The sequence below is a fragment of the Manis pentadactyla genome, chromosome 10 (genome assembly GCF_030020395.1).
Source record: "Manis pentadactyla isolate mManPen7 chromosome 10, mManPen7.hap1, whole genome shotgun sequence".
Classification (NCBI taxonomy): Eukaryota; Metazoa; Chordata; class Mammalia; order Pholidota; family Manidae; genus Manis; species Manis pentadactyla.
The window spans coordinates 7380641-7400259 of NC_080028.1; the positions used below are offsets into that span (position 1 = coordinate 7380641).

The 19619-nt window shown below is 52.0% G+C and overlaps 1 protein-coding gene across 2 annotated transcripts; it reads right to left on the minus strand.

The window, feature by feature from the left end:
• Positions 1 to 274: 274 nt before the first annotated feature.
• On the minus strand, positions 275 to 16462 carry L3MBTL2 (L3MBTL histone methyl-lysine binding protein 2). 2 transcript variants are annotated; one of them, XM_036931414.2, is made up of 17 exons: positions 16351 to 16462; positions 14458 to 14698; positions 13053 to 13186; positions 11158 to 11281; positions 10284 to 10363; positions 9196 to 9313; positions 8619 to 8753; positions 8227 to 8315; positions 5240 to 5471; positions 4774 to 4850; positions 4517 to 4621; positions 3680 to 3827; positions 3258 to 3340; positions 2757 to 2991; positions 2318 to 2383; positions 1218 to 1334; positions 275 to 830 (listed from the first exon to the last, which is right to left on the minus strand). In XM_036931414.2, the coding sequence occupies exons 1-17, from the start codon at positions 16372 to 16374 to the stop codon at positions 718 to 720; spliced, it is 2121 nt and encodes a 706-aa protein (XP_036787309.1). In that variant the 5' UTR covers positions 16375 to 16462; the 3' UTR covers positions 275 to 717. The 2 variants fall into 2 exon arrangements, with proteins under 2 accessions (XP_036787309.1, XP_057342322.1); XM_057486339.1 differs by lacking the exon at positions 275 to 830 and having other exon boundaries at positions 1320 to 1439; positions 2316 to 2383.
• Positions 16463 to 19619: the final 3157 nt, after the last annotated feature.

Consider the following 19619-nt stretch of genomic DNA (forward strand, 5'->3'; position numbering starts at 1 on the left):
TCTGCCCAGGGCGCAGACCCAGCTCTGCTCCAGGCGTCCTTTTAGGAAATGGGAGTCAGTACTCATGCCAAGACAGGTAACAGGCCAAGGCCACCTCACAGACTGCTGACCTGCATCCTGGACGCCGCTTTCGGCTCCCGGCCGGAGCTGGGTGTGGGCACGGGCCTCGGCAACATCCCCAGGGTGCTAAGAGCAGAGCACAACCCAGGAGGCAGGAGAGGCCGTTCCACTTGACTCGTGTTTTAGGTGAAGGCTACACTCATTGCACCGCTCACCCTCAATCCCTGAGAGCGGCTCCAGGCCTTTATTTTGGACTATTTGCTTGCCGCCCCCTCACCCCCCGCACACACATGCCCCACTGTCTTCAGTAGGCCTCGGGAGCAGCCCCCGCCCCTGGCAGCTGAGAGGTGTGGGGGTGAGGAGGGAGTTACTCTAAGGAGAACTCCGGGAACTCCAGCAGAGAGGGGGTCACTCACAGACAGGTTTGGGGGCCTCAGACAGCCTGTCATGCAGGCCGTGCCCGACAGAAGAGCAGAGGTACAGGGGGTCAAAGGAGGTCCCGGCTGGTCACGTGTGCAGTGCCTGGCCCACAGCACCAGCAGAACTTATGCCAAAAGGCTCAGTCTCCAAACACAAGTGGGGTAGAGAGATGACGGCAGGACAGGAGGAGCCCTGGGGTGGCTCCCGGCTGGGTGGCCAGGCTGTCACAGGGCAGGCTCATTCGTCTGTCTCCTGTTTGATGTTCTCGATGGGAACAGGCAACTCTGGACTCAGGGCCTTGTCAGGCGCAGCTGTGTCTAGATGCTCCTCCTTCACACGCACGGCAATGACTAAAAAGGACGGGGTGGGAGGGCAGGGCAGGAGAGAGAATGTGGTGTAACTCCGGGAAGGGCAGGGGCGCCTGATCTGGCCTCCTTAGGATGTGAGTGGAGGTGGGGAGAGCACCTTCCAGTCAGGGCAGGCAGGGCCCGCTGCGAGGTGCGCGCAGGGATGGGGAGTGGCAGGGGCGGGGAGCACCAGGCTGGGGATGCTGGGCTCCACTCAGAGTTGGGGGCAGGTGTTTGGGAAGCTCTCTAGGCCTAGTGGTCTGAGGACTGCTTGGTGCTCATAGAATTCCCTTCAAATGTGACTCCTCTGTGCCCAGGTGGGGCAGGAGAGAGGGCGCCTCGAGCCCTGGGCAGAGCAGCCCCGCCGGGCTGCACGCAGCGGGCTCTTACTCTCTTGGGGAACAGGCTCCAAGCATGTCTTCTCTGAGGCCTGCAGGCTGTCCTCCAGAAGGGGCTTCTGGGACCCCTGTCGGAGGAGCCGGGTCTTGGGTGGTGGTATTCTTTTCCCTTAAATAAAAACGGAATTAAACCAGCACAAGGTTATGGCCACGTGAAGCTCGCAGGCTTCATCTCACTCGGCAGCTGGCACTGCACCAAAGGGGATCCGGGCCAACATGAGGGGAGAGAAGAGCCGGATTCTGCCATCCCCCGCCAGGCCTGGGCGCCCGAGGCTTAGGTGAGTGCCCTCCCACGGGGGGTGCCGCCTCCACTGGCCTCTCGCAGCCCAGCTGCCCTGCTCCGGTCCGTCCTTTCTTCCCCATTTTGAACAGCATGGGGTCCTCCCACTTGATCAGCTCCTCATCTTCCCACAATCTTATCCTTGACGGCGACATCCATTTCCTCTTTGTCTCCCTTCAGGACGTGCCTGTTCTCTGCACGGTGTCCCCTCGTGGACGCCCGCCGCTGCCACAGGCCTAATAGCTCTGGAGGATGGCTTTCCTCTGTTGCCCCTTGCCCCTCTCCAACCTGCTGCCCCCTCAGGATCAGCTGGGTGGGCCCTGCCCAGGGAAATGACACCCGAGCTGGTGGCTGCCCGTGCTCCCACCCCATAAAGGGTCGCAGGGAAGAACACCAGATTAGGGAGCACCTTCCGTTCCCTCCCGTGCCTTTTACTTTCAAACACAGCAGCTGCACACTGTGGAGGGGACCGGGCCCATCTGACCACGGGGCAGCTCGCACGGGGACCCCTCCTTCTCCCTCGTAAATCCAGTCTCCTGTGTCTTCCTCAGCATCCTGACCATTGCTAGATACTGAGGCCTCCCTATGTATGTTCTGGGTCCCTGAAAACACGGGTGACAGGGCCATGGGGCCAAAGGGCAGAGGAGATGGAGGGACTGTGAAGAGCACTACGAAGTGGCCACTGCCCCACTCCTTAATGGCTACATCTGTTTCCTCTGCCCCATTTCAGGACGTGCCTCTTCTCTGCATGGTGTCCCATCGTGGAGGGACACAGGCCCACTCCAGCCCAGCCCCTTCAGAGCATCACTTACTTTTCTTTCCAAACTGTTTCTTTTTCTTCTTTGTGGCCTCTTTGGCCTTGAGAGGTGTGGTTGGCTCTGTTGTTGAAAAACAGGAGTAAGAGGTAAGAGGAGAGTTCTGAGAGGACACAGGGTGTGGGCACATGCCTAGACCCCTGCCCACCCTCAATGAGAACAGGCAGCGGGCCCCGAGGAGGGGCCTGGGTGGTTTATCTGGGTGCACAAGGGCACAAGCCTATGACAGAGGGGGCAAGATCGAGGAAGGAGCTCTGCAGGCCAGACAGAGAAGGGGACAGAGAAGTCAGGAGGGGCGGTGGGCGACAGGGCTACACTCTTCACTTAGAAACGGCCTAGGAGACTTTCAATCTCATGCCAGAGAGTAAGGTGGGACTGGGGCAGGGAGAGCTATTGGCAGGAAGGAAAAAGCCCCTCGGGCTGCGGGAGTGCAGACCTGCGGCCACCGGCGGCTGCAGCTGGTAGCCGGTGAGCTCACACCAGCCGACGGGGTAGATGTCCGGGGACTCACAGTCCACCCACTGGTCATACTCGCTGTCCCAGCCATCGAAGTGGATGCTGAGGAGCCGATGCACCACCTGCTTCACCGTGGCCACGCAGATGAGCCGGGGTTCCATCAGGTCCACGGCCTCTAGCTTCATGCCCACCTTGAAGCCATGGTTGGGGCAGTCCTGGGGAGGGAGCGGAAGGCAGTGCCCACACCAGCCAGCTCCCTGCCCTGGGGAAGGTTCCCCTGCCCAGTGACCCCTATGCCTTTGTTCCCAAGCACCAGCCCCTCTGGCAAGTGAACTGTGCAGCAGAGCACCTCTGCTGGAGTCTGGGGCTTCTCCCCCAAAGGGCCGATCTCAGCAGGAGGGATGCCAGTAACAAGGGGCTGGCCCTGCTTGGCTGGCAGCAGCATGGCCGCACGAGGCCCCTGCACCCTCAGTCTCCTCACCATGTTAAAGAGCCTCGATGGGGCTGCTTTTGACTTGGTCTTCTCCAAGTAGGCATCCCAGTTGAAAGTGTGTGCCTCGTACCCTGGAGGAGCACGAAAGCTTGGATGTGGAGCGAGAAGAAGCAAAGAGGGAGGGAGTCCGGGCGAGGGGCACCTGCAGCTTGGTCAGGACCCAGCCCGCAGTCTCCCCAGCAGCCATCTTTCCTCCTCCCCAGGCTGGAACCTGCCCTGGGACCACCGTGGGCCAAGTGGGAGCTCTGCTCACAATGCCACACGCTGGCCATGGGGCCGCGTCAGTCCATGGAGGGCCTCCTGGTGGCCTTGGGAGCCCTGTCACCTCTCCAAACCACAGGAGTCTAGCTGGCCACGAATCCGGACCTATGGCCTCATCCCGCTCCTTCCAACTGCAAGGCCAGCCTTACCTTTTGGGGGTGTGAGCTCAATGTCATTCTTTTGGCAGAAGGCGGCTGGGAATATGGCGTGGGAGGAGGCGTGGTAACAGAACCAGTCTGAGCCATCTGTGGAGGGCCCCCCATCCACACAGATCATCAGGTAGCCATCCAGGAGAACCTGGTGGGGGGCGTGGTAGGGCCAAATAACGGTATCCTGCACTGTACCCCATCAGAGGGTAAGAAGGCTGTGGTGGGGACACAGGTGAATGGATCCGACTGGAGCAAATCTAAGCCTTCCCTGAACTTCAGTAACACATACTGTGAGATTCTTCACATCACTCACCTTCCTCGCTGGACAGCAAACACTGTGCCAGCAGGGACTATGTCTGCTGTCTTTTGCCACTGTGTTCTAAGTGGCACACAGGCCAGGCCTAGAGATTTGCTGGACAGACAAATCAGCATGTCCCCCAGGAAGGCCAAGGTGGGGGGCCGTCTATTCTTCAGGCTGCAGCAATAACGAAGCTTTGCAGTGAAGTCAGCACGGCTGCGGCTCTCGGCTGGGCCAGCACCCAAAGGACGGCATGTGGCAGTGGGGAGACCCCCAGTACAGTGGTAGGGCAAGGCCTACCCCTGACCCAGGACCGGGCCTCAGGCCAGGTCTTCAGTCAGCACCTGTCCAGTGTATCTCAGACCCTGACTTGAGAGCAGATTTGGAACAAGGAGCATGAAAGTCCCAGCTCACAGAAACCAGACGCTCCAGGGGCAGCCAGCGCCGGGAAGACAGGATGCGCACAGAGCGCAGAGTTCTGTGCTGCCTCAGCCCCCCCGAGAGCCATCCTGAGGCTGGGGGGCCAGCTCCGGACTCACCTTGCAGATGGTTGCCACACAAATGTTGCCCAGATTCAGGGGGTCAATGGCCTCCAGTTTCATCCCCTCCTCAAACCAACCACCTTCCGTGTAGACAGCACGAACCTTAAAGAAACAGGGCAGCAGGGGAATCTCTGGGCTGGCCTAGGTGCAGGGTCGGGAAAGCAGGCCTCATCTGCTGGAGGGAAGGAACATTCCAGGGTCCTAAGGTCCTTATGGATGTAGGGCCAGGGGAAGTGCCCAAGAGCCGTCCTTACCTTCTTGAACAGGTAAGGAACAGCATCACAGTAGATTTTCCGGAAGGTGGGATGGTGGGCCATGTCACTGCGCCTCTCTTTTGGGAGATGGCAGGGGGAGTAAAGGAGAAAAGGGAGGTGAAAGCTGTGAACAGCCCCATTCCTCCCCCAGAAATGTGGGGCTGGCCTGCATATGCCCTAATCTGTACCTCAGCAACCCCCAACCCAGATTAGAAGACAGAAAACACCAGGAGCTCTCTGCGGGGTCTCCTCAGCTGTTAAGACAGGGATTCTTCCCACATGACGTGGGAGAGGATGAGGTTCAGATTTTACCACTTACAAGCTGAGTGACCTTGGTTAAGTCACTCAACCTCTCTGGACCTCGGCAAGGTGGAGCTGATCACCTCTACCAGTGTTACTACGGGTATAGAAATAGATGCCTAAGGCAGCAGAGCCTGGGGTCGTGCTGGCCTGGGGCTCCGCTAACCTGAGAGCTTGATGCCGTGGCCAACACGCCGCGACCAGCCCACTGGGTGAATCAGGGGGCTCCACATGTGGCACCAGAAGTCATCGTCACTGTCGCCATCCTCATAGAGGAGCCGTAGGCGACCTCCAATTACTGTGTCCACCACGGCCATACGGGTCCGTGACACCTGGGACTTGTCCACCACCTCCAGCCGCATGCCCTGCCGAAAGGGGTACTTCATGCTCTCCACCATCTGCAGCGACATGAAAACACGGGCCTGCTGTGATCATAGAGACCCTGCCATCCACCTTCCTGTTCTCTCTCAAAAGTAACCAGACAACAAGCAAGGTGGGGTGGAACCGGCCCAAATGCTAGGTCGGGAAGCTGAATCCAGCATGAGCCCACCTATGCCACCAGGTTCACCACTGGTGCTCGATCCTGGGGTGACACTGAGGAAAGGCACGTAGCTCACAGCACGTGCGCCATGATGCCAGTACGTCAATATGGTGGGAGTCACCAAACCTGCCTGACGGAGGAAACGGCTCCTAGAGAGCTCAAGCGACTTCCCCAGACTCACAGACTCAGTGCCAGTTCTGCGCCTTGGCACTGGTCCCTCTGTCCAGCTGTGCCCTTCAGGGCTGACCCTGTGGGTCCCCACACTCCTCCTTCCTGTGGCTGCTGATGGCACGTCCGAGCCTATGTCCAGAGAACTGAGTCCCGCTGTGCCCCTCTCCATCTAATTCCTGCTCCGGCCCCCTGCGCTGGGGCTCTGTATGGCCTCCAGAGCATGTCAGTACCAATGCCTGCCCCACTCCAACCCACCTAGGAACAGTGGCCAAGATGCCCAGGGCTGCCCTGGAGCCCCAAGGCGGGGCCTGCTGAGGAGGCAGGGGGTTGTTTTTGTTTGAGGTGGCTTCAGTGCCATCCTGCCTCAGGGAGGTGAAGGGGTACAGTGAGCTCACAGGGCTTTTCCAGCCGCAGGGCACGCACTCACTGCTGGCTCAGGGCAGGGCAGCCCCAGCCTAGGCATGGGGGGGACTCAGCAGTGCCACTTCAAATCCCACCGGGAGGGGGAGCACCTCCGAGGTCACAAGGCAGCCACCCGGTGGGAGTCCCGGAGCAGGTCCTCCAGCCCTCGGCTCAGGCTGGAACACACCCAGACACCAACTGCCGGACTGGCCCATCTGGGAGAGTCACAGATGCAGGGTGAGACGTCTGCATCTCCGTCTGAGGGCCCCTGGGCCACCTCCCTTGCCTCGCCTTTCCTGGCACCTTTCCTCTGTACCCCCCCAGTGCGGCCCACAACCCCACAACCCTTTACTGCCCTTGTTTGTTTACTGTCGGACACGGGGACCTGCCCTCTGTTAAGGCCAAAGCTGGGTTCGGGAGGACTCACTGCTACATTCTCAGCTCCAAGCACAGAACTGATGCTCAGTTAATGTTTTTCTCAGCTGAACCAACATAACACACGCATAACACATCTGATCTTGGCAGATGGGTTATTCATTCAAGACATTTTACTCACCAAACTGCAGGCATCAAAGACATTGGACTTGGACTGGAGTGCCCTCCACAAACCGCCCCCTTTTATGCTTCCTACCCCTCATCTTCAGAGGCGGCTGCTTCTGCGTCCCCTCCCTGTGTATGCAGGATGGGAACGTGAGCGCTACTTGCTGCATGCTTGCCAACAGGCTCATGAGGACCCTGCTCTGCCACCCAGCCTCAAGCCCCTTTTAATTCAAGCAGAAGAGGCCTCCTGACACTCCTAGAGGCCTGCACACCCCCCCACCCCCCGTAATCGTCTGCCTCATCTCCAAACGGGCCAGCTGAGAGAGCGAATGATTGCTCTCAATCGCCCAATCTGTCAGCTGTCCAAGGCACTACAAGGAACACAAGAGAAATAGCGTACAGGCTTATTGGAGAGAGTATGAAAAGACAATTAACACATAAGAGAAAATAGCAATTGAGTAATAGCAAGTTCAAATAAGGGAAAAATTTCTACTTTAGGGAAAAAAGCCAAGGAATCCTTCGTTGAGGTGCCCGGAACCTTCCTTGCTGAAGGCCACTCTCACCAGCCAAAGCCCACAGCAGCACTCTTCACCAGGCATCCCACGTCCTGGGTCAGATGGCCGAAACTTCCATGCCATCCTTCTTTCCCATTGCTAGCTTCCGTGCCACCTGCGTCCTACCCATCAAGGTGGAATTCAAATGCCATTTTCTCCAGGGAGCCCTCCTTGATAGTGTGCTCCTCCTGAGGTCACAAGGCCAGTTCACTCACGTGCCACAGCAGCGCCTGCCCTGCATTCCCCTGTTCACATCTGGGACACTCCGCAGGGCAACACAGGAACCACGCCTGCGGGCATCTGGGTGAGGGGACTTCAGGCAGCCCAGGTACCTACGTGAGCAAGTCCCACAACAAGAGGACTGGCACAAGAGGTGGGAGACAGACCAACTGTGCAGCCTTGCGAGCCCTCTGAATTTTTACCATGGCATGGTTTTTTAACCTGAGCAATGTTTAAAAAAATTTTAAGCAACTACGTAATTTTTAAAAATTAAACTTAAAAGCCACACAGATGATTCTAAGGCGCACCCCTGGTTCACAATCAAGGCTATTTCACAATTACTCATGTTCACGACTTCGTTTCCTCTGCCAGACTGGAGAGCCCTGAATGGCAGGGACTGTATTCGTTATATTCCCACAGTGCCTGTATACAAGCACTTAATAAACTATATCGAATGAATGCTCCTGAAAAATGCTGTGAGCAAAGGTAAGGGCCTGGAAGGACAGCAGAAGAGCGACGCGAACCCAGCTCCATCGGTCTGGTGGGGAGGGGGCTGACGTTAGGCTGGAAGGCAGATGGCAACCACCATCCTTGAGAAACATGGAGCTGCTAACGCCTGCCCAGGAGGTGGTCTTGGAGAAACACTCCAGTGAATAGCATGAAGGACAGATGAAGCGGGAGGGGGGCAGGAAAAAGCCGAGGAGACCAAAGGGCTCACTGCCATACCTTGATATGGAAATCCACAGGCAGCGTCCTGGAGCCCACCAGTCGCTTCATGAGGTACCCCTTCCAGTCGGTGAACTTGGCATGGATGGCTGTGAAGACACACGCAGAGTGCTGGTCACACAGACTGACAACACGCTCACAGACGGGGGCACCAGAGCTGCCCCAGAGACCAGCCAGGGCGGCCGAACAACTCCTTTCTGCCTCTTCAGGCCAGCGATCACCTGTCTGACGAAACGGGGCTACCCAACGTGGACCTGCCACAGGGCCTCTGGGACTGGGTGGGATGGGGAGCGAGGAGGTAAGTGGGCTCTGCTCTGGCCTAACCTGATCAGATGACACCCCTTCTACCGAGGGCCCTGCAGGAACCAGGACAGGGAATGTTCTCCACTCACTCCGTGGGGGCACGAGGATCTTGCTGTTGATGGCGCACCAGCCGATGGGGTGGACATCCACGGTCCCCAGGTTGCACCAGAAGTCATGGCTGGCATCATTTTCGAAGCCTTCATAGCGGAGCAGCACCCGGTACCCTGGAAGGGGAAAGGCACCAGTGATGGGAGCAGCATTGGGAAAGGTATAGTGTCAGGTTTTTCCCTCCTCCAGCCTAAACCTGACTTTCCGCTGCCAACTTCAAGAATTCCTTCCAGGCAAGTGGGGTCCCTGTCATCCATGACTGTCAGGGCTGAAGTAAACCCGTATCACTTACTTGATATACCATATGGTGTGGTGGTGAGAATTAATTTTCTACTGCCTGATCATCCCTGGAATAAACTTTAAAAATGGGGTTCCATGCTTCCCAATCCTATAGTTCCCTCTAAGCTGGGAAAGGCAGGTAGGCAAATCCCAAGAAGAAAGGCAGAAACACCAGTAGGTGGGTTTGTTTTATGAAGCCACCTGCTGCCTACAATACTGCCACCTGCCTGGGGATGTCACCGTGCAGCCCCTGCCCCTGCCCTGGCCAGGACTGCCTACCTGCTGCCTGCGTGACAGAGGCGATCCAGTACACCCGGCTGGGGAGCACGGCGTCGCTGTTGAGCACCTCCACCTTCATCCCCTTCATCACGTCCTCCCACTGGTCATAGAGTGGGACCTGAGTGGGGATGAGAATGCCCGGGGGAGTGGTGAGCTGCCTGGACAGGCTGGCAGAGTGGCTGCTGGCCGCACGCGCCCTCCTGGGTACCTCAGTTTTTCACACTGCTTACTGTTGAATCAGGTATGTGAAATTCAAGTACAATGTAACTGCCCAACGATGAAAATGCCAGGACTGCTAGAGAATCCAGGGCAGCAGGGAGCCTTCCCTACTAGCAAAGCTATGCACTTTCATCATCAGTTCAGACAGGAGAGGAGTAAAGGAGTTCAGCTGCTCTGAGGGTCAACCTTCCATTGCTCGGGGCACTTCAGAGCTCAGACGGAGAGACTAACAAGTGGGTTCGCCCCTCCTGGGTCAGGAGTCAAGAGGCCTCCTCCTGGACTTCCTGGGGTTCAGGGAGTTAGCCCTGCGCTAGGCGTCTCTCCCGCCCTGCGGACACCACAGGCTGCAGATGCTGCGGTCACATTCCTTCCACTCTAAGCCCAGCCCCCCTGCCGTACCCTTCTGGTGTTTCTCAACAATAGCGGCTCAGGGAGCCTTTGGCAGGTGTGAGCTCAGGAGGTATCACACCGGCCTCCCAGGAGCCAAGCAGCCCAGGGCGGCTGAGAAGCAGCAAGCTTTCAATGGGAACACAATAAAAATGGGGAAGGAGGAAAGGAGAGTTGTCTCTTAGACATCAGTCCCACAAAGTTCCAGGATGTGAGCAAAGTGGGGACCCCCGAGGGGAAGCACAGTGCTAAAAGCCCTCAGTGAGGGTTCGCAGGTTTTCTTTTTGAACAGAAAGTGGATAGAAAGATAAACTTTCTAGAGCAAGTGGCAAAGCTGGGCTTTTTAAATACCCAGACCTTGGCGCTGTTCCCTCCCCCAGGCCCATGACCACCTGCAACAGTGCTCAGGAGGCAGGTGGGTAATAAACTGAGCGACAGCCCAGGTTCCCCGCTCTCCCTCCCTTCACCTCCAGGGCACTCACATGTTTAAAACAGCTGACAGGGGCAGCCTTGTAACTGTGATCCTTCAGGAACTTTCCCCAGTCGAAACCCAAGACCAGAGCTGTGGAGCAGAGAGAGGAAGGAGGCTGGAGGGAGGGGAGGGGAGACTCCTGCAGCAACGCGAGGAGCCGGGAGAAGCAGGTCCCCTTCCCGCCCCAACAGCTCCCTGATCCCAGGCCACGGAAGCCACCTCTGCCCAGCAGCCCTGCACCTGCCCCCACACCTGCCCCAGCAGTGGCCATCAGGATAGGAGAGCTTATCCCAAGGCTGCCACTCTAGGAGTGGAGCGAACATTCAAAGAGAAATGTCTGACCTTTCTCCCCTCAAAGAAAGAAGGAAATTAAAGAACCCTCGGCTTAAATTCCTCAGACCTCCCCTAACTTCTCATTGGTTACAGCCAACCTAAATGGGTGGGAGGTGCACACACCCAGGACCCTGCAACCCCGTCCCCGTGGAGCTTAGTTTGTCAGAAACTCGGACCCTCGCCTCACACCGGTACCCACACTCAGGAAGGTTCCTCTGCTTATCCTGAGCCCCTCTCCAAACCACATCTGGGTCTCCACGGCCCCAGGGACACAGAAGTCACAGGGCTCAAAGCATTGCAAACCAAAAGCAGCCAGTTCTTGGCTTGTGAATTACCAAGGGTAGCAGTCCTTTCAAAAAAGGAGGGCTTTTCTGGGGTAAGTTCCACAGTATCACTAGGGGTGGAAGGTGGGATCCACGGTCAGCTTGGGTCAGGGCGCTTGCTAGCTGGCCATCTTTGCCATTCCTGGCCCCCAGGGAGGGCCGCCCAAGTCCTGGCCTCCCACCCCCACCGCCTGCAGCTTCCTGGGCACCAGTGTTCTGCTGTCTTACCGTCTTGCCCTGTGGGTGTCCCATCTGCTAGCTGTCCTGTCCCTTGGGAGTGGAGGAAGGCTCCGATTTTGGCTGACCAGGCTGCCTTGTGCAGGACTTTGGCTTTCTTGGTAGGTGGTTTTCCCTGGAGGTGGGGGAGAGCATGTAGTCTAGAGGCTAAGAAGACAGCTCTGGACTTGGCCCGCCTGGGTCTCAATCCTGGCATTGGTCCAGTTACAGAACCTCTTTGGGGCTTGTTTCTTCATTTGTAAACCAGGATGATAATAAAAACAATGCTTAGCTCAGAGGGGGGATGCAAGCAAGCAAGTTACTGTATTGTGCCTGGCATTCAGTAACTCCTTAGCTAATTGTCCAACTGGGGAGGGATGGGGGCAGTCAGAGGAGGTGTGGGCCAAGGAGTGACACGTGTTCTATCTTATCAGCCTTTGCTTGCGCCAGGACCCTCTTCCTAGCGGCTTGAACCCTCAGCCATCTCCTTCCTCTGGTGCTCCTCCAGATTTATGGCCGAGATTGGGCTTCAGAGGGCTCTGTGAACTGAACCAGGAAGCAAAATTTATATGTACACGACCCTCTGGAGAGTCATGGAGATCACAGGGCTAAAAGGGGTTCCCCCCAAAGTGAAAGGCCTGTAATTTGTAACTTAAGCAAAAGATATCCTTCCCCAAAGCAATCTGGTCTGTAACTTAAACACTGATTAGAAAGGCCCAGAGATTTTATTAAAGAGATCGGTGAGCTAGAAATGTGGTTAAATACCACACAGACCTGGGATCAAATCCTGGCTCTTCAATTTTATTTGTGTACCTCGGAGTAAGTTATAAAAAATTTTTGAGACTTTAAAGTAGGAATTTAGAAAAATTCATTTTTTAGGGGTCATTGGTTGGTCCAAGAGTGCCACGCCTTCAGCATGTACCCCTAAATTGTTAACAACTAACAAGCTACTAAAATATACGATCATCAGCTCACTGAGGAGAGGGATTTTTCTATGCCTTGACTAAAATCCACAAAATGAGGGAAAAGACAGTAACTGTCTCCAAAGTGAGAAAGTATATGAAGCACCAATCAGAAGACCTGGCACATTGTGACTTCCCATCAATGCCAGAGCAATGGGTCTCAAGCTCTGTCACACATTATGGTCACCTGGGGAGCTTTTTACAACCTCTATGTTCAGGCCACACTTCACCCCAATTAATTCAGAATCTTTGCAAGATCCGAGCATCAATATTTGAAACACCTTCCCGGTGATTCCAATCAAGGCTGAGAATCAGAGCTGTGGAGGGAGGGTAGCCACAGTCACCAGAACAACTCACGGCGAGGACTGGAGATGAGGTTCCATTCTTGGTTCTGTGGCTATTTTCCAACAGAATCTCCCTACAGAAATCATTCTTCCTCTCCGGACCCAGACAATTTATCAAATAATGTGCGGCTAGACAACACATCTCTAAGAACTCTTCCATTTCTAAAAATTCTACGAGTGTCAGTAATTAATATGAGATTGGTAAGGCTGCCTATGCTGTGGAGTCAGAGATGAGGAATCAACTTCCTAAATCCACCAGGGCCGGTGAACCTTGTACCTATTTCCCAGCTTCCTTTCAGAGCATTTATAAAAGTACAGTGTGATGACCAAGGGCATCAGACTCCTCCGTGATTCTTGTTTAAAGCTTACTGAATACGTCAGACTCTGAGGGGTGAGAGTGGGGAATGAGGGCAGCGCCAGGAGCCCGCAACTGAATGAGCTCTATAAACTGATTCCTCTAGTAAATAACCAGGATGTTTACAACCTCAGATGGCCCCAAGCAGGATCCTTCCCACGCCCTCTTGGCCCCTCGCCTTCGGTGAGTTGGTTTTCCTCAGCACCCCGGGCCCCAGAAAGGGTCTTCCAAGTGACTGTCTCTCACCTGTAATCTAGCCAAGATACTGGCTTTCTTGGAGTTGGAGGAGTAGCTCCGGGAACAGGAGACACTGCAGAATCTCTTGGTCTTGGAGAAGAAGGCTTCCCTTGTACCCACGATACCACACATCTCACAGACAGCTGGGAAGAGAACTTAGCACATGACTCACATGATGCGGCCACTCCAAATCAAATCAAACGATGGGCCCTTCAAAAATTGGGGCACTGCATTACCCAGGTAGTGCCAGGCCCCACTTAGGCTGACAGGACTGATTCATAGGAAGAGGTTCTGGTGTGCACACCTGAATCTGTTTTGCCTAAGATAAGCTGCTCGGAATCCCTTGGCTGTCAACAGAGGGGCTGAGGAAACCTATGAGGATGACAGGGGAGACGGGCATGTTGGGAAGTTTGCTAAGAGGGAAACGAGAAGGAAAAAATGCCCACATCACTTAACTTCCGTGGGTCTATTTCCTTCTCATCTGTAAAGAGGCTGAACTGGATCAATGTTCCAGCCCTGACATCACATTAGAATCACTTGGCAAGCTCTTAAAAATGCCCATGTCTGAGATTCTAATGAACTGGTCTGTGGTGGAACCCAGGTATCTGTAGTGTGTGAAAAGCTCCCCAGGAGATTCTAATGCACGGCAAGGAAAGAGTCCCTGGACTAGACTGTCTCTAATGGTTCTTTCTAGTTCTAAAGTTCTAAATTCTAAGAGAATGGCTGGAAGAAGGTAGAAGGGAAAAAGATTAAAGAAAGGGGAGGAAGAGAAGACAGGATGAATAGAAAGGAAGTTAAGATTCAACTGGCAAAGAATATTTGCTAACTCTTCTAAAGAGTTTAGGTACCAAGGGAGAGGGATGTCATCACTGTCCACACAATGGAGGCCCCCCCACAGCTATCCCAGCATCACACCTGTGAAGCCAACTGGCTTCCGGATGATCCATGGGGATTCTTATCTGCCCACTCCCATCCTAATCCTTTTACCTGGAGGTCACTTTATTCTATAGTTCTCTCCCTGTTACTTCTAACCCACAACCTATCTCTTGTCCCTTTCCAGAAAATAATCAGAACAAAGTGTTCTATCTTCTCAACATCCAGGCTTAGAAATCCACCAGCTATTCACACCAATGTAAAAGCAGAACCATGTTAACAACTGGCACCTAATATGTGCTGAGTAAATATCAGTTGTATGAAAAAATGAATGAAATCACAATTTGAAATCAGCCTATAGCAGAGGAACTGACACTTGGGGCTACCTGGGGTGCTTCTGTCTCACAGGTCCTTACACACCTGCTTTCTTAAATATCAAATAGTCTTTTACACCTGGATGGCGCTACCCACACGGCCTATATCCCCCTCTTCTTCCACAGCCTCCTGAAACCTCCCTATCTTCAGGGGACACTGAAGGCACCTGGCTCAGAACCACTGCCATCCAAGGAGCGTGGGGTCCCAGGACTCAGCAAATGCAGCGGGGAGGTGGGCAGCTCCCCTGCTTCTCGATCCTCATTTTCCGCTTCACTTGACTCCTCCAAATAGGAGCTGCTCTCACTTCCCACACTGCTGTTATAACTCCGGAAACTGTCATAGCCGCCAAAGAGCTCCAAGTCGTCTTCTTCCTCTTCTTCCTCCATTGGTTCCAAAGGTGGAGGCTCCTAGTGGAAGGATGACACAAACCAGGCAGAAGGAGTCATGGCTGGCTCAGTGTACCGGAAGGGAGGCTGCAGATCTGCTCTTGGCTCCCTTTCCAGTTCCAACACTTTTGGGCCAAGGGGCAGGCAGAATCAAATACTGCTTTGCAAACACTGGCACCACTACTCTTGTTTGTACACTTCTCGACAACACAACAAAACAGCTTAACAACATGAAAACATATATTAGGAATTCACCAAGCTCCATCTGTGGATTTATACATGATGACATTTTAACATGATTCAAATAGAATATAACGCTGTGAAAATACCCTACATAAGGTGTCTCATTAAGACTTTAGGAAACGATGTATCCTAGAAACTGATTGTTCCCCATTCAGCCTATGTACACCAAAATAACCTTAATCCTAAAATTATTTCAGTCACAGAAAAGCCAATCTGGGACCCAGACCACCCTACGGAGGACCTGGGAGGCAGATGAAACACTAGTGATAGCACAGGGGTATGTACCACAGCTCTGACTCAGCTCCGGTCCTAACCAGTCCTGGGTCCTTGGGCAAGTCATTTAAACTCTCTGAGCCTCAATTGTCTCATTTATAAAATAAGAAAAAATTTAATTCATAGGATGTGAAATGTAAATGAGATATTGTATATGATTCTACCTGGATGTGGTAGAAAAGGTGTGAAGGGTTTGGGCTCTAGGCCAAGGCTCAAAGACTCTCTCAACCGCTTACCAGCTGTATCATCTACAGCAAGTCAATCTCTTAATGCCTGTTTCCACATCTGTAAATGAGGTTAATACCACTTATTTCACAGGCTTTGGGGGAGAAGTAAGGGTCGATACAGGTAAAACACTCAGAATAGTAACTTGCACATAGTCAATATGTGCAATCAATGTTGGCAATTATTACTAGTTAAAAGCTTGGGTTTTCAAACCAGATTTGCTGGGTTTGAGTCCTGGCTCTACCACTTACTAACTGTGAGTTTGTGCAAGATATTTAACCTTGCTGCTCTTTGTTTTTTCATCAGTGCAACGGAGATAACAAGAAGCCTTCTTTAGAGAACTGTTAAGGAAGATCGAGATAAGATACGTAAAGCCTTCTTCTGTTTCTGGTAGTGAGTGACAGCTCTAAAAGTTATTACTCTTGTTCTCTATTACTATTCTCCTTTGCCCTTATAGGATTTCTGAGCTATTCCACTTATATTTACAACTACACATGCAAATGTGGTAGAAAGGAAGCCGAATGCAAATATAAGGCTACCAGAGGGAGACAATGCACGTGAACGCTCCAGACACGGAGTGTTCCTTACACTTTTACTTCCCTTCACTTCCTACCAGGATGTGACAGGCCTCATAAATCCCAAAAGAACACAACCACGAGACAAGGAGGACGAAGGTCATGCAGTTCTCAGATCCTGAACCCAGGTCCCTTACCCCAGGCCAGGGAGGCTGTTCCTCCCAGAACTATCAGACAGACGTCGACCCCAGCGGTACGGCCGTAACGCCAATCGCCTCTGACCCTGCTCAGCCTGTCTCAGTTTATCCATCCTTCCACCCTCGACTCTCAAGGCGTCGCCACAAGGTCTAAATAAGGGTCCCCGGGCAAGGTTCTCGGGTTCTCTTCCCCAGTCACGTTAAGTGCTCCCCCTCTCACCTCGAGGCCCCTGGTCTTCTCCATGAGACTTAACACTGTTTCTTCAACAGTCACCAGGTGCAGGAAGCCATATTGGCCTCGCGGCTTTCCCCGAGCGCACTCATTGGCTGCCTCCCAGAGCCGCAGGCCAATCATGCTGCAGCAAGGAAGAAAAGCCAGTCCCCGCTCGCACGCTAGTGGGCGGGGAAGGCGCGGGCGCTTGTGGGACTTGTAGTTCCCTATGGATGCTCGTGCGAGGGGGTGTTGCCACAGCAACGAAAAAATCCCCGGTGAAAATCCTAGGGCGCTGGCCCCTGGTGTGTCGCGTGGACTATTCTCATGTCACTACGCTAACTTCTTCCCCTCACCCGACTCCTTTCTTCATTAAACAATTATTGAGCGCCTACCATGGTCAGGTACTGCTCCAGGTAATGCCAAGACTAACGTTGCATTCTCGGGTCATTCTAGCAGAGTGACACTTCCAGTAAGGGCAGAAACTGCAATATTCTTATGCTCAACGTTTTATCAGTGTCCGCGTGCTCAGAATCCTTGAAACACTCATCCTCCGTCACTATCTTTTGAGTAAACTTTGAATATGAGGCTCTCTCTTTCATTCCGTTTGGCTATTTCAGTCTCTTTACACACTCAGAGTTCCAGGTGCTGACACTGGAGCTGCAAACATCCCAAATCCGAAGGCATCTAATCACCCTTATAAAGATGAAGAGGAAACGGAGGTTCTTTGGCTTCAAACACTTTCCAAGATCACGCAGGATTGAACTTTTAAGATGTAGTCCAAATTCTTTCCCTATGCCATTCTGTGCTCCGATCAATTAATTGAGACTCTAAATGTAATAAACAGAGGCTGAAAATATGCTAAAAATATTTCTAAGTTTGAGTTCCACCACCACATAGATGTAAAAGTCTTCTTGGTTTCTTTTTTTCTTCAACCCCTTCTACCTCCAACTCTGTATCAAAGAGTACTGTTGGTTCTACTTCCGGTATATGACCTGTATCTCTCCACCACTACCACATTAAGACAAGCCACCGGTCTATGGCAACAGCCATCCAACTGGTCTCTGAATCTTCACCTTCTTTAATTCATACAGGTGATCTTTAAAAATCTAAGTCAGATCATGCTCATTGTCTTGCTCAAAACCCCTAATAGCTTCCTGCTTGCACTTTGAGTAAAATACAAGCACTCCACAAGACCCTGAACAGCGTGGCCCAGCTTTCTTTCCAGCCTCTTGTACTACCCTCTCCACCTTTTACTGCACCCGTCTACTCACCTCTTCCTTTTCCTGAGTGCCAAGCTTGAGCTGGCTTTTGCACTTGCTGTTCTTTGTAGGACATTTTTTTTCCATGGCTCTTCTCATAGATGGCTCTTCATTTTTCAGATTTCAGCTCAAAGCACCTCCTCAGGTACCTTATTCAAGGTAGCTGTTCCCCACAAAACAAGCAAGCAAACAAACAAATGAGAAAAAGCTGTTCTCTCCCCTCAATCTATGTCCCTTCACCCATTTTATATTTCATGATAGTACTTGTTTCTGTCTGAAACTATTTGTTCATTGTTTACTTGTTTATTGCCTATCTCCCCCCACTGGCATGGAAGCCCCTTGAGGGGAAGGACTTTGTCTTATTCTCCACTGTGCTTCCAGGGCCAAGATCAGAGCCTTCGGCATGTACTAGGTGCTCAATGACTAGAGAGCAAGAAAATAAGACTTCCCGGGTTACAACAGGCTGCTTCTTGAAGGTGGAACACTAGATGGGTAGCTCACTCTTCTGACCCTGCTGTTCTGAACTGTTTTGTTTTGTTTTACCCCTAACAGGGTTCCAGGCCCATTTCCTCCATTAGATCTAGTCTTTCCTTCTCTGGACTTCACCTTCATCAAGTAAACTGGATTAAGTTAATCTCATTCAATTTGAATAATTCCATGTTTTCCAAGTGCAATAAACAATTCAAGATTCAACGTCAAGCATGATAAGCAGATAGAATCTAGGTTTTAATTTGTAAAATGGGAATAATAAGACTACCTCTTCGAGTTGTTGTAAGAATTAGAAATAATAAATATGTAGTGTCTGCCATGTATAGGATACAGTACATGGTAGTCATTATCATCCTATTAGCCACTAGGACAGCATCTAGAAGAGTAAGCCAGCCAAGAAGAATAATCCTTAGGAGTTGCTTAATCTTTAATTTTTTTTAATTAAAATATTGTTGATATACAATCTTATGTTGGTTTCAGATATACAACACAGTGGTTCAATAGTTACCCATATTATTAGTTCTCTAGTTCAGGCTCTCCAATGAATACCGACTGCCTTCTTGCTCTTTTCTCTGCAGGCCTCTCAGAATTCTGCCCTAAATTCGCTGTAAGACCTTCGGAAGACGTTTGATCTTTATAGGCCACAATTTCCATCTCCGTAAAAATGGCTGGACTTAGGAAAACTAATAACTAATATGTAAGTAGTGCTTTGCAGTGTGTAAAGCACTTTCCATTACATTGTCATGATAATGCCTCACCATTAACTCACCCAGTAAGTGTTTTTATTAGCTTCCTTCTACAATTAAAGAAACTGGGTCCAAGAGAGGTTTATTAGATCAGGGAGCAGTGGTGAGCATTACTAGTGAATAGATCAAAGGCTTTTTGGGATAACTGCCTCTGATGAGCATAAAGCTCCGAAATGCAAGCATTCTGTGACATCATCTGAGCTGTAACCTACTAACTTAAAATAATGCTTTTGCTAGATCTGCTTGCCCCTCCCCAACTACCAACAGTCATTTCCCAGCAACCCCGATCACCATGACATAACAGTTTTGATTATTTTGCAAAGACATTTCTTGCTGGTTTGGGCTGAAGTCAACTACGAGGAGTCCTTTGCGATGTGTGCTGGGCAAAGACAAAACTGGGAGGTAGTTGGCTGAGGGGTTGAATGAATTCTGAAAATTGCAACTGAGTGTTTGGGTTTTCTCAGTAACAATTATTTTGAGGGCATTGGTGATAAATGATAATTTTTTTCCTTCCTATTGACAGGTCCACCTCCTAGGAAATTATTGGAAGGAACATGAGAAATGTAAATAGGGATTTTGAAGTATCAAGGGAACCAAAATCGTTTATTGAATAATGACAGTTAATTTGGTGATACCATTTCTGTATGTATAAAGTTAATTGGCAGGTGCTTATCAAATGCCCATTTTTGAGGAGTGTATTTACTAATACATGCAGAGAAGTCTACAGAGGTGACAGTCATTTAGCATTAAGCTCTGACAAATACTGAGAAGTGACACTATT

What these genes read in the sequence shown, in the direction of transcription:
- L3MBTL2 (XM_036931414.2), bottom strand. Translation starts at nt 16,374, where the DNA reads ATGGAGAAGACCAGGGGCCTCGAG. An exon ending in AGAAGACCAGGGGCCTCGAG is followed by an intron (nt 14,699 to 16,350) that starts GTGAGAGGGGGA and finishes TCCTTCCACTAG; the next exon opens with GAGCCTCCACCTTTGGAACC. An exon ending in GTATCTTGGCTAGATTACAG is followed by an intron (nt 11,282 to 13,052) that starts GTGAGAGACAGT and finishes CCCCACCTCCAG; the next exon opens with GGAAAACCACCTACCAAGAA.